Consider the following 15,404-nt stretch of genomic DNA (forward strand, 5'->3'; position numbering starts at 1 on the left):
CATTCAAGTACATAATTTTAATTTTTAATAAATCTACCTATTAACAGATATTTAAATATGAACAGTCTCTAAGAACACCTAAATATTTTTATATTGTTAAAGTAATGTGAAAATATAATTAATTAATAAAAACCAGTGTTTTTTACTAATTAAATAAAAGTTATGTTGTAAACCCCTAAACACCAAATATCTAAATATTTATCATCTTATTTATAATAATTATGACATATTTACTATTATCCTACACCGATTTGGCATACTCAATATCAGCCTATCCAGTATGTTTTGGTCCAGACTAGTTGGTGATGGTCTCCATAATGGTTTTGGTTAGTCAAAAGTTTCCTTTTCATAGTATCCCATATTTTCATCTTTGTCATTAGTTGTTGTGTGTAAGTTGTGTTTTCATTTTACCATATTAACATCTCTCAGATTTATCAGCATTTTATTTCTGTATTACATTTTACAACTTTCAACTCATTCATTCTTAAATTGCACAACACATTTTAGCTTTAGTCTTATTTATACTAATTCTTTTTCTTTATTATTTTTTGAATATCATCAAATTGTTGGTTCGTTTCTTTTAATAATGGTCAAATAAAAAGATCTATTTTAAGAATTATAATGTTTAAAAGTGGTGACCCATTTAAAACGGAGCCGGCAACAAAGGTCACTATCTTGTAGCTTCCGCCAGCCATTCTCGCATTGTAAACATCGAATTGGACGTAAAACAATCAATCGATTGGAGACAGGAATTGTCTCCAGCTTGGTGAGGAATAACAATAAACTAATAATAAGACCGCCTCCCAAACTCCACTACTTTACATCGTTATCATTGAATTTGCGGCTCTATTTTTAGCTTCGTCAATTCATCAATTTCCAGCCGATATATCCATCAATTCCAGCCAGCCAGACTTCCATTAATGCCTTTGCTTGACACACTTCAGCTAAAGTGCATTTCCATTTATTTAATTCATCTGTATATTTCAGTTTAATAGCCTTCCAGACGTCACTCGTTGATTTATTATTACTTGTGGCGGCTTCGATTTCTTATCCCTTCTGTTAACCGCTGATCAATTGCAAATCACACGTCATCTATCTACTCTTGACTAATTTAAGACCAATTATTTTGTTTATTCCACATCATTCCTTCAAAAATATGTTTCAGTAGTATATCATACATAGCATAAACCAGATATTGTTTTAAAGCACGCAATTTATAACGGCAGACAAATTTTGACGTGTGGTTCATTAAAGAAGTTTCACGCATAACAGTAAACGGTTCGTCGCACGATGCAGCAATTTTCTAAGGAAATGGATCGCAATTTGCTGAGAACATTTGTTTTTATTACGCATTGCGCAATTTTTTACTTTTATTGGGATATCAGTATTTTTCATTTTTATCGCTCACTGTCAAAATGATTTGTTACCATCGGTTACACAGATTACCGCAAAATGGATTAGCATTTCGAACTTTTCCCATAATGATGTCAAAATGTAAAATAAACGGACAGCCGGAAGATAAAAACATGAACTTTTCTAATAATCCGGTTTTGACAATCGTAAAACACTTTTAATCACCTTATTAAAAAAAACAATGGAATAATTGTGTGTACACTGTCGCACCACCCTAAATAAATTTTTCTATTTAAGTAAATAGCACATTGTTTGTATCAACTTTGAAACACCCTCATATGACTTAAAAAGTGTGTAAACGTTTTTACAAGACGTTGGGACTTCCTTGGGAGACGTTTAAGGGACCATCCTAACCATCCCAATAACTTGAAGGATGTAGGGTGTCTATTACTTAAAATTTGGGACAGTTTGGTCCAAAATGAAATTTGAACGCAGATTATGAATATGAACAAAAGATATTCGTAGTAGAGGTGGTCAAGTTCAAATTTTTATTTGTTATAAACATCAAGTTTTGTTAATTTATAATTTTTTTTTAGTAAAACAATATTTTTAAAGATTTTTTATAACATTTATAAATAAAAATCTATTTTTAAATACAACATACAAAGAGTGTGAATATTCAATTATTATTGGTGTGGTGCATTAATTTCTTTGAATATTCAAAAATATGTACTGACTTTTAGACGAGATAATTCCCGTTAATATTCAAATGTTTAATCGGTTCGTGTAAATGGTTTCTACTCTATCGCGACCGCGGAAAGTTCATGGAGCGAACGAATCGTTTTGGATCCAGCGTGTGGCACTGTGTGATCGGGATACCCCATCTCCTTGTTCACCCTCCGCCAAAGCGAAACTGGAAAGTATAAGGGCTGAAGGGTTAATAGCCCAAGTAACTATCAACTTCGACTCGAAGGACCAGCGAGATTATGGGCCTTTACAGTGAGGAGTTTTTGATGAATTTTAAGTAGAATTTTAATATTCTATATTGTTGCGGACAAAGGAGCCAACAACAAAGATGGGATATTTTCCACTGGAATGTAAGTGAATAATTTCGGGTTTCAAATTAAGCAATAGTATTATGCAGGTCGGCGAACCTTTTCATAATGAGTGTTTTATGGGGCGTATTTTACCGTTTTCTTAATTTCCATCAAAAATCTAATATAAAGATGTAATGTGCAAATTGGCCGTCAAAACTTTCAAGTAGGTCAGATCTACTTAAGTTACATTAGATTAAATAAATGTTTCAACCTTCATAGGTCATCGTCAGGGACTAAAACTAATCCTAGGACGTCTACTGATAGGGATGGTTAAATTTAAAATAGTATTTAAGTTGTTTTATATTATTTAAGATTAAATTTAATTAAAATATTGTTTCTATAACTCAACTCAAATACACTATTATCAGAACATTTACTATAAATCTTACATTTCTTGAAGAACACAATTGTAATTATCCCTTTTATTTACTGAGTTAATTAACTATTTACTCATTAGATGCACAAACATTTTACGTACCTTTACATAAGAGTATCTTGGCTACATTAAAGTAAAAGAGGTATTACATATTTATTACCTTAATAGGTAATCATCAAAGACTACAATAAAACCTTGTATCTTCACTAATATGGATAGTAATTTAATCAGGGGCTACATCAAACTATAATATCTCTGCTGCTGGATGGTGAAATTGAAATTGAAAAATATTACTTACGTTAGTTTAGATTACGTAACATTAAATTTAAATTTAATATTGGTTCTATAAACTTTTCTGGATACACATTATATTATTAAAATATTTTGTAAAACTAAATACATATTATATTATTAAAATATTCAGTTTAGAACTGGAATTTCTATAATTACATAAGTGTAATTACAATTATCCCTATCATTTACTGAGTTAATTAGCTATTTACTTGTTAGACGCACACACATGTCACGTACCTCTAAATGGGAGTATCTCAGTCTATTCGACACGAAGATGGGGTTAAGCCTATTAATACACTTACGGGATACAAGGAAATTAATAGCAAAATGCATGTGGACTATTACCATCAATGAATATACGATCTTGTTGAACCTAACCAATATGGCATTTCGCATTACTGAATGTAAATTGTGTACCAAAGCACAATTAATGGTCCCTTTGAACGGCAATTATTGTTTGAACTAGTGTTTTTCGATATCAAAAAATTCATTCACTTATTGTTACTCGATTTTTCATTGTCCCATAAGAAGCTGGACCAGTGTAACACACACGCTTTCATTTTCTTCCAATATAAATACGAGGTTGTTAAATCCTTAGATCGTAGCAAACACCATCAATCTGTGTCAGAAGCCTTTCTGTTCCTTACGATTAATGCTTTGTATTGTTGGATGTAGCACTGACCTATACAATAACGAACAATGAACGTTATTCTTCGCAATAAGTTGCTGGTATTGAGGTGAAACGGGACTTTTACGCCATAATCTTTTGTTGTAATTGGTTGATCAATTTGGATAATAGCTATTTAGATTGATGTACTTACATATTCCGTGCATTTTACGAAACCTATTGTGTTAAAGAATTGCGAATTGTCTGTACTTTTAACAGTTTCTTTTTTGTTTGCTAAGATTTATAATGGAGTTTATTTACAATACAATACTAGTATCCAAATTAAACAACAAAACATGATGATTTCTTAAGTAGAATAACCTCAATATCCAAAATTTACTTTTTGGTTACTTTGTTATTATTAATAAGATAAAATTACTTAAATGTTAATATGAATATATGAATAAAATTCACTATCACAAATTTAAGAGTTAACATTCATATATCGTGTTTAATAGCTACATTATCGTCCCACACTGAACGTATAAAGATATCTCTAAAGACATCTAACATTAGAACTAGTTTCTATAAATAGGCTATAAGTAGTAAATATTTATCTTCCTTGTCATTACTTTTACGTCAAAGGACAATATTGACAAAGCCAAAATTAAGAACTTAAGAAACAGGTTTACATATTTATTTAGCTATTCTCCCATTTTGAGAATCAAAATTTTATGATGTTTAATAAAGCTTTTAATCTAGTCTCGGTTAAAATGTTTTAACTCATACCTCATATTTTAATCACTTATCACTTTCCTTGACAGCCTCAAGAATTCCAATATTTTTCTTCTCCTGAAGCCTTCCAGTACTTTGACCTACATAAGATGATTATATGTAGGTAAGACTTGTATTTTGATAAATCATAAAGTATTGCTTATAAAAGTTACAAACAAACTGAATAGTGCATTATTCATAATTTGGATCGAAATATTTTCATCAGTACAGCCTGAAAATTTATTAGACAATTTGAAATTTTAGTATAGTATTTTTAAAGGTATAGATTATTGAAATTTTTTCAAAATTTCCCCCTATGTTTGTTCCTTAATAACAGCAACCACTATAAGAAAGTACTCCTAATATTTTGATTAAACTAACGCATCCTTCATAAAAATTGTTATAACATATGATCAAGTTTTAATACGAAAAATTAGATGACCAAAACCTACTTGATAAATATAAAAATAACATAATAAATATTTGGATATTTGGTGGATCTTAATATTTTAATTTTCAAAAGGGTTGCGACATCATTTTACAATATATTATTTATGTAATTAGTAAAAATTACTTGTTATTCTTAATTAATTATATTTCACATTAGTTTTTTTTTTGGTCTTATTGTAATTAATTAAAATTATTTAGATGTTGATGACCATTTAAAAGATAACGTTATAAATTTACTAGTTAAAAATTTTTGTTCATATTTTATTCAGTCATCATTTTCCTAGATCACTTCAAGGATCCCCAATCTTACATAGGTCTTCTAATACCCTCTGAAGACTTTAAAAAAGTGTTGAAGTGACATCAAGGAGCACTAAAACACTGGCGTATTTTTTGTGAAAATTTATGAGTTACAATTATGATAATCCTGAACAAATGTATAATTTTAGAATTCATTATACTGAATTTAAAATCAACACATTTTTAACAACTCACATTCACAGTGGATAAATATAATTAATAGTCCCAATAATTGCTGTTTTGTCAATTTAAACTAAAATAAAAGTTCGTTCAATCGTTGAAAATTTAAAACATTATTAATGACTATGTCAAAATGATGTTTATTGCCCGTGAATAATTGAATCATTGCACATTTTATTTATGAGAATTGTAACAATCCACTATTTTTGATATTTTAATACCATTCCACAGTAATAATTGTTATCATACTTGTAAAAATGTAGTAAACTGAGTGAATTTAACGAACAACAATAAAACAGCCAGTTTCGTTAGTGATAACAGGTGAAATAAATGTTGCGATTAAGCTGTCCACTTCATAAATCGCTTCTGACACACAAAGTCCACTTCACGTTGTCATTGTCATACGGTGACCAAGCCGCTGTGGCGCTAAAACGATTGTTCCCAGTTTCAGATTATGGCAATGCGCACTGAACTATTCAAGTAAAGACGTAACGTGATAAAGGGATAAGCCCTAAATGCCCCTGGTAACGGTCCCACTGCAATTTGATTAATTTTGACGTTCAGTAAATCGGCGTCTGTCGTATTAAAGGCGGCATGAGCACGAGTCTGGCAAGCGCATTTGCGAACAAGAATTTGTAAAGGAACCGTTTTTCACGGAATCGCACTATTATAAGCTCTGGCGCCAACGCGTTCCTACACAAAATAAATCATTTCGTAAGACCGGATGGTAATTTGGAATTCCTCGTATTTATTTTTGATTTTTGCTTTTTGCTTTTTGAGCCAGTCGCCGACGTCTTTCCACTGTGAGTGTTCCGCGGAATGGAATTAAATTTTCGCGATGAATAATGGCCGGATGCTACAATAAAATTTCGCTTTTTATTTGGGAAAAATCACATCTGACTGATGGAAATTTCAATAACATTTAGTTTGTGGAAAAGGATCACATTTTAACCAAAATTAATTAATTAAATAAATTATTTTAAAATGTTTTGTGTATATACACATTCAAATTTATAATAATTTTTAGAAAGAATCATTTAATAAAAAATTTTTAAATGAATAAATTTGATGATTAAAATTGAATCTAATAAAACAACATAAAAGTCGCTACTAACACTACTACTTCTGTACGACAGTAAAATTTGTAAAATTTTACTGTCGTACAGAATAGAATTTATAAAGAAACATTTAAAGTTACTTCTATTACTATTATTGTACAACATTAAAATTTGTAAAAAGTTTAGAAATTCTACACTATTATATTTATTTTCAAATTAATTTGTATCTAAAGCACATTTACATACATACATCACCAAAAATTGCTGTTAAACTAATGTTACAATTATTGTACAATATTAAAATTTGTAAAATTTTTAGAAAGGTAAAAAATGGTTTTAAACTTATAATTTAAATGATATTAAAATCAAAATTGACTCTAATAAGATTTAGTTTTAAATTGAGTAAATTGTAATATAAATATATTAAAAAAAGGTTTTAAATTTATAATTATAAAGTGACATTAAAATTAAAATTTAATCTAAAAAATACAAAATAATTTTATATTAAATAATTTTTATAAAAATATTTATAAAAATTAATATAATTGAAGTTGGATATGTAAAATATAAAATAATATATATGGAATGTTATATATAATATAATATTTTATTAATTTTAATTTTCTTTCAATACTAAAAAATATCTACTTAATTCATTGCATATTTTAATTTAAGAATCATCAATGAATCTTATAAAAAACTGATTAAAATTTTCTTCTATTACAATTATTGTTCAACATTAAAATTTATAAAATGTTTAGAAACATCAATTTATTTATTTTAGAATTAATTTGTATCTAAAATATGTTTAATAATGCTTTTAAACTAATAAATTAAATGATATTAAAATCATAAATGAATCTTATAAAAAAACAGATCAAAATTTAGTTCTATTACGATTATTGTACAACATTAAAATTTGTAAAATGTTTAGAAAGTTACATTTTATATTATTTCATTTTCTTTTTAATTACAAATTAAGTGATATTAAAATAATAATTGATTAATAAAATTTAGTTATAAATTAAACAAATTGTGGCATAAATATTTATAAAAGAAGTGACATTAGAATTAAAACTAATCTAAAAAAATTAAATAATCTTTATGAAAACATTTATAAAAATTAATTTTTTGGTTGGATATGTAAAATATAAATTAACACGGAGGAATTAAGTATATAGAATAAAAATCAAAAAGTTTGTACATTAAAATATTTTTTGTTTAATACATTCACTTAAATAATAATAATTAAATAATAACATTATAAATATTATATTAATATTAAATAATTACATTATATTGCATATCGAAACATTTAATAAAAATCAGGGGTTGAAATAAAAACATTAAAAAATATATAGACTTTTAATTAAAATATACATTAAACCATTTTTCCTTTAACACATTCACTTAATGAACAGTAATTAAGTAATAATAATTTTAATTACATCATTATATAAATGAAAATGAATGTCAATTTTAAGGTTTGAATTAAGTAGTAATAATAATTATGTGGTAATTTTAGTTTGATTTTAAATTATTGTCGAAAACTTGATTCATATATTTATTATGGTAGACTTTTAATTGGATTAATAAAGTTAATATCGATTTGAAAACTGGTCACACACAAAATAAAAGTTATCGAAAGACATTGTATACTTTTAGTGGGCTGTTATAACCGGACTATTTGATACTCAGGACCATCAGTCGGATGTTCATTGACTTGCATGGGGTCAGTTGTCGAACATGATATATATTGCCGCTCTTTTCACTACTGCATTAGGGGGCACATTGTCCTGCTTCCATTTTACTGCGACAATATGTCTTTGTGCTCCATATTAGATTGTATTGTTTCTTGTTTTTTCGACGGGCAATCCCGATACGAAATTATTTTAGGTAGTTTAAAACTCGATAAATTTTAATGAGCGCCGTATGTTGTTCTCTCTGTAAACTTCACATGTTATCTGGAAAGTTGGGAGTTCCGTTTCCTACGATCGGATATGATAAGTTGGATTATAATTTTATACGAACTTCAAAGGAGCTCGGAATACCCAATATGGCAAGTAATTAACAAATGAATTAAACTGCTAATTATCCAAACTCAGGCTGCGTTTGAAGTATAGTTTAAAATTTGATTGCATTTGATATTCAATTTTCTCTTGCCTTAGATATATTTCGAGGAGTATTTTATGTACTTGAACTAAGTACAGGTTAATCTTCATCGAACATCGAGTGGAAAATCACTTGTATGTGGTACCAGAACTTCTGGGGGATTATATTGCTCTTACCGACAACGAGACGCCTATGAAAGCTTCGTCGGGTTGCGTAGAAATGCACCGCGAATTTTATAACAAAATTAAATTGTTTTCCCATTAACACTTCGCATCGTGCTGATGAGGAACACGTCGGGAAAGTTTCGTTGAATTTTATTAATATGTCTGGAAGCCTCGAGGTTTAGAAACAAATAATGCTCTTCACTGTCACAAGTTAATTACAAACTAGCCCACCGCTAAGTCCTTGATGAATTTAATGATACTAACGGACAATACAAGTAATATTTCCACTGAATAAAAATGTGTCATAATCGAAAGCCTCAGATAACGTATCTGATCTCATCTCATGGAAGTGCAGTTAGTGTGTTAGTTTAAGGTCTACGATTGTGAATAATTTGATTAGTCATTGACACATCGGTTGTCTGGGTTCATACATCGTATCTAATCACCGAATTGAATCGTAACATCCTCAATTGGACATAATGTATTGACATTTAGCATTTACTTTGTTGATTTGCCTGATTTAACTGGAGGCTGGAGGAAATGTTTATGTATTTATGCTCCACCTATAATATAACTTTGAAACACTCTTGTATATGACTTTTAAAAATTGTGACTTGTAATAATGTATTTCAATGACCTAAAAAAATCTACCAGTGAGACACAATTAATTGTTTATCAGGAGTTTATCTCGTGTTCTGAAGCAAGTCAAGAACAGAAGCACTTTTTTAATCCCCATTAAAACTTCCGACTATCAATTTAAACCTGCTCAACATTTAGAAATGGACACAGTTTCAACTGTAACTTTGGTAATCAAACCATGTTGCTGCACGATAGAAATCTTTCATCTCGTATAAATATTGACTTAGCGACTTAAAGTGGTTTGCTGTGCGACAACTTTATCCGTTCACAATCTAATCCGAATGTTGTATATCAAAGTTGAGCGCCGAGAGATAAACAGTAAAGAGAATATGCGCTTTCTTAGTTAAAGCGCTAATTGGGCGCGTAACGAATAAAGCTCTAAATTACCGGGAGACATTTTGGCCCCATCCCGGCACAACCGAAACCGATTTTCGAACACAATTTAGGTGTTGAAATATGCAGGAAGATATGTGCAAGTTTCAGCTCAGTTCGGAAACGTGAAAATAGTTTATTTATAATTAGCAACCGCAGTTAGCCTTCAAGAGAAGTCAACAGTCAACAGAAATAAGCACAAATGTGGGGCTGGCTGTAAAGGAAATGGGATAGGATGAATATTAGGCAAGAACATCCCGCTAATAATTAATGGTTAATTCCCCGACTGAATTGCGCCAACATAAGGCATTCTACTTTGGGCAAAGTTTAAATTTTAGGCAGGCACGGAGGTGTACAGTGGTGTACAGTATATAAATGTGAGCTACAATCTTTGCAAGTTTTAGTAAATATTATCGTACCTCTAAAATAAGTTGCAAAAGTAAATTGATCACTTCTATTTGAATACCCTCCTTCATCCTCAGAAGTATTTAGGCTAATTTTATTGACTTCACTAAAAATGTAATTAGCCTGAAGATGTGTCCGAAGGGTGTTTTATTGGCCCAGTGAGGACCATAAATTCAGTTACTGTTGTTTAATTAATGACCAAATTGTAGACCCCTACGAAGGCCCTTTATTATATTTAATTACTTAAATTTAACTAGCACCTACAAAACAACTATTTTATTAGGCCGAAGATCCGCAGAGGGACAAGAGTAAACAGAAGGCTAAAACTTAAACACGTTCTCTTAAATATTCCACCCATTTCGATTTTATGTTGATGAATAATATAATTTGCCTCAATTTATGCTTTAATGCATTTTTTAGTGGAAATATGAAAGACGAAAGACGATGTTGAAGTATAATATTAATATTTTAGTAATTTTGATTAAACTTTCTTTGGTAACTTTTAAGTCTTGACTTGGGAAAAATCGCCATTGTACTAAAAATCCTTATCTCGTATTAATTATTCATAATAATCAGTTTTCTTACTCAATTTAAACATCGTCCTCCAATAGGAGTTTAATTATTCATTGAATCTTTCCGGAAACAGAAGTGTATAATGAAAATTCTTATTTACAGGGCCATCTAACCTAAAATGAAATTTATCCACCCCATTTTCTTTATTGCTTTAATTTTAATCTGTAATGACACATCCACAAAGATAAAATTATGATTTACCATCGACGTCGATAACAATATTCCGCAGGAATATTCTCATATATTCAATAATACAAAGTTAAAAGTACTTGGCATAAAGTTATAAAGAACACATTCTGCACATATTTCATGATTTTCGCCATGATGTCGAGAATAAAATCTCGATTTGTAATCAGGCAATGCCCCGAATGATATTTCTGAAGCCATATGGATGCCTATTTGAATCCAAGTATCATGCACCTCGTGTCTTAATAGAAGATGTTACACAGTGGGTCGTAGTACATACGTAATGCTAACGCTTTAGTTAAAGCCCAGGATACGCTGAAGTAATCTCGCATTCCCTCGGGTACCCGGGCCCAACGTCAGAACAGAAAATCGCAAGACGGCCGCAATGGTGATGCGGTCCAGGGTTACAATGGTCTTAAAAAAAATTAAAACTGCTTGTTTTCTGGATACAATTGTTATTACGAGACGAGTCCAATTTAGTGTCGGCCACATTAAAAATGTTAGGAAGGTTTGTTTCTATCTGCAGTAAGCGTCTTTTGGGGTTGAATTTTCTAGAGTAAATGGATGTAAAAATAATTTCAATATAATAATTTTTTAAAATTTGTTCAAAATTTTGTCAATGCTTTAACATCATGGATAATTTTGTCAGGTGCATTGATTAAAAATTAGATAACATTATCTTAAACCCCTTCTCAATTCAAGTGTTTACTGCTTAAAAAGTATTTTTAGCGTTTGATTTATCAGTCAATTAAATATATAAAACCTTAACCACAGTCAAACAAATTAGTCTGTTGCTCACTCAAATCAAAATGAGTAAACTGGTATTCGTTGTATTCATTTGCCTTTTCGGCGCAAGTATTTCGTTAAAAATTGATCAGTGTAAGTATTTTGAGAGTTTCTAACTAATATAATTATTTGTTCCTGTTACAGCCGTATTAAAAAATCTACGATTTCTGGAGGATAAAATCAACCAGACTGTTGAATGTGTAAGAACAACTTTAACAACAGGCATTCCAGAGCTAGGTCTCCCTTCTTTTGACCCTTTGATTATTGAAAACTTCACTTTGAATTTGGATAACCTGAACTTAACAGACGTTAAGTAAGAGTTGGACGTATTGATAATTAAAACAAATTTAAAAATTCAAATTTGCAGAGGTTTTGCCACTTTGGAAAATGGTGTTGCTGATAACATTGTAAACTTTGTTGTGACAAACGTCAAAGGGGAGCTCTATTTGCTTCCCCCTACATACACTGTTGATTTTACCATGCTGAATGCCAATTTAAGTAACTTGGGACATTATAGACTTAACTTGACTGCTTTTGGAGTGCCTATTTGGGGTGAAGGAAGTATTTTGTAAGTGTGTGTCAACAGCTTAAAAAAATTCTATTATAATATATTTGTATTTCCAGAGTTGGCATTGAGCACTTAAACATAACTGGCCATGTCAAAGGAGTTATTGACACTGATATGGTAGTAGTTGTTAAAGAACTGGCTGCTCCAGCTACTATAGAAAAATTTATAGTAAGTTATCAACGATTTATCAAAGTTTATACAGAATTGGTTAAAAAAATATACATCAATAAATCCCATCAAATCTCTAATCCATAATATAACCGAGTTTACACTGTAATCACACTTAGAGAAATGCCTGGCAATATTGACTTATTTTCGTTAGGTATATTAGGACGGTTCGAATATTGAATTTAAATCCACTTCATCATCATCACATGTTCACTGATCACCGTCAATGATTTGATCCATAAATTTGCAGCAGAAACAGTATTTATTATATAAATGTCAGAAGCACTCCAATTGAACTACATAATTTACTTGTGCCAAATTAAGTTTATTTTAAATTTAGACTTGTTCTTGTTACAGTTTTCGATAACAGGTCTATTTGGAGATGAAGATTACAGTAAGGAGATTTCGCAGAAAATTTCAGAAGCTGTACCTGAAATAATTAACAACAATCCTGAAATTTTCCTCGACATCGTAGGCCCACTAATTGTCGAATTGATGAACGCTCTTATCAACGACGAAATTGGAGTTGGTATTATTAAGCAAATGGTAAAAACTTGTATCATAGACGTTTTGTTCCCTCCATATTAATTTAAAATAAACGAAATAAATACTCAATATATAGTAGAAATTTTATTATTTTCCACCGTAATATAATAATATTATAATTACCACGAGTACAAACGAATGGAATATCAAACATCTAACATAACATCGAGTAAATCATTTTGCTAAGTATGTAAACAAAGAAGGCTGGCCGTTCGATTTACGTACTGTTACAATTGTATCGAACTTCAATGCCGTTCGAATTATTCATCGTTTTCATTGCCGATTCCTATTGACGTGCCCAAACAGAAACTGAAGACGCCCTCAGGGGACGTGCTATTGTGTCGTTTGATCTCGTGGTAACTCGATTCCACAACTAAATATGGAATACTTGTGTGTCTGTTACACTGTATTTACAACATTCCAAGATTTTTTTTCTGTCATGTTTTGCCTTTGATTTTTTGCACCTCCATTTCATCTATAACGGGAGGTAGTAATGGTTGAAAACGTTACTGAAAATTCAATATAATAAATGTAAAAGGCAAATAGAATATCTATTGAATTTCCTATGTTACTTTTTATTTTTCACTGTCTACTGAAATTATTTCCCATTTACAGTGGTGGAAAAAAGTATGAAATAACTTATCCTCTGGGATTTTCCATATGTGTTCTAGTGGTGACAAATTAGCTAATTTGTGTTTATCGTGAACCCGAACACACGTCTAATGTTATTAAAAGTGGTTCCTAATGAAAAATTTAACTGTGCTTGAATGGCCGCCTCAGTCTGCCGATCTAAATCCTATTGAGCACCTTTGGGAAGTATTAGTCCGTTTCATCTGAACAAAAAGCATAAAAGACAAACATTTATTTCATGAATATTAATAAAATATTATGGAAAATTGATTTTTATTAAAAAATGTAAAAACCTCTTAGTATAATGTTCATTGTGATTAATGGACGGATCTTACAGTAAATTAGATTTGTTCAGATTTTGAGCAGGGAAAACATTAAGTAACATTTATAACAAGTAAATAAATATTCCATACTTTTTTCCACCTCTGTAAGTATATGTATGAAATATTTTTATTTTCAACTTGTGGATTTAAGAAAATATACTTTATTTTTTATTTACAGTGCAGAAGTTTTTTGAAGACCTATTATTACAAATCTATTGTAGCTTTTTTCTACTATGCAACATCCTACCGCATTACATTACTAGGTTACTTTTGTCCTTCCTTGAAAGAGATCAAAAGTATCTTTTAAAAAAAAATTCAATTTAAATCGTGTCTTTATATAAGTAACCCCGCAATCAATATCTTTTATGTAGCATGTGGAAAATAAGTATGTAGGCAAATTTGTAAGCCCTTTGATTTTGGAGATTTCGCATTTTATAGAATTTAACATTCCGTCTCTACGACTGAAAGAGGCTTTTCGTGGAACGCACCAATATAATTTTTGTGTGCGTTTAATGAGAACTTTTTTTCAAAGTAAATTGATAAAAATACGTCCCGCTTCGCTAACCAACCATCCTAATTATGACACAAAATTAAACATTTAATTGAGTTAAATATACCCATTCGTTATGGCAAAGAATATGAAACTAACATTAAATATTTGTATGTAACTAACTACGTAATTTTCGTAGTGAAACGTCTATTTATACAAGAGCACGAGATAAAATAATGTTGGATGAGGAAAGTTTTCGTTATTCAATTTAGTCCAGATTTGATGGTAATCTATTTAATTTGAATTATTGCTTTCTTCTAGTTTCAATTGAAGCATTTAGACAGATATTTCCTTTCTTTCATGGACAATTTAACTGAATTAAACCGTCCAATCCGAGCTTTGAACTCTGACTCTAACCGCAATGCTAAATTCCGTCTTGGCCATTACCTTTAAATTGAGTATTTTCAGTTCGGTAACTGAGTTAGATAACTTCACTTGCATTTTGTCGGCCAATAAAACGGATCATTTTTTTAAGGAGTCGTTCGTGATGGGAGTTCAGAAACACCCACAGCCATATAAAATATATATTACTTTTCCGTTTTTAATAAATTATTTTAATATTTTCATTATTTCAAATATCATTTATGATTCAAAAAAGTGATTAATTAGGTAAACAACAGGAAATTAATTAAATCAAATTTTTAACATTCAATGTGTCAATAATTTCTAATTTTTTGACTGTATAAAAATTATCAATAACGGAAAAGATTCAATGTGAACATATTTAATTTAGCAATTTATATATAAAAACAGAATACAAACAGTCTGTATTTTATTTTATAAATATGCCTGATAAATATCAAGTATTCTAAAATCTTCTATTAAACCAGCAATCAAAATCATGAAACATTTTACCGGTATTATATAAACTGTGGGGAACAAGGATCTATTTCTGT

General features: G+C 29.9%; 2 protein-coding genes across 2 annotated transcripts in view; one reads left to right on the top strand and one right to left on the bottom strand.

The window, feature by feature from the left end:
* Positions 1-15,404, bottom strand: part of LOC109594146 (cyclic nucleotide-gated channel rod photoreceptor subunit alpha) — a 153,449-nt gene that overhangs the window by 102,202 nt on the left and 35,843 nt on the right. The gene's annotated exons all lie outside the window — the stretch shown is intronic.
* On the top strand, positions 11,730-13,087 carry LOC109594145 (uncharacterized). The gene is made up of 5 exons (XM_020009335.2): positions 11,730-11,816; positions 11,868-12,036; positions 12,091-12,291; positions 12,348-12,459; positions 12,817-13,087. The coding sequence occupies exons 1-5, from the start codon at positions 11,747-11,749 to the stop codon at positions 13,045-13,047; spliced, it is 783 nt and encodes a 260-aa protein (XP_019864894.1). The 5' UTR covers positions 11,730-11,746; the 3' UTR covers positions 13,048-13,087.

Source organism: Aethina tumida, chromosome 4 (assembly GCF_024364675.1).
Source record: "Aethina tumida isolate Nest 87 chromosome 4, icAetTumi1.1, whole genome shotgun sequence".
NCBI classification, from domain to species: Eukaryota; Metazoa; Arthropoda; class Insecta; order Coleoptera; family Nitidulidae; genus Aethina; species Aethina tumida.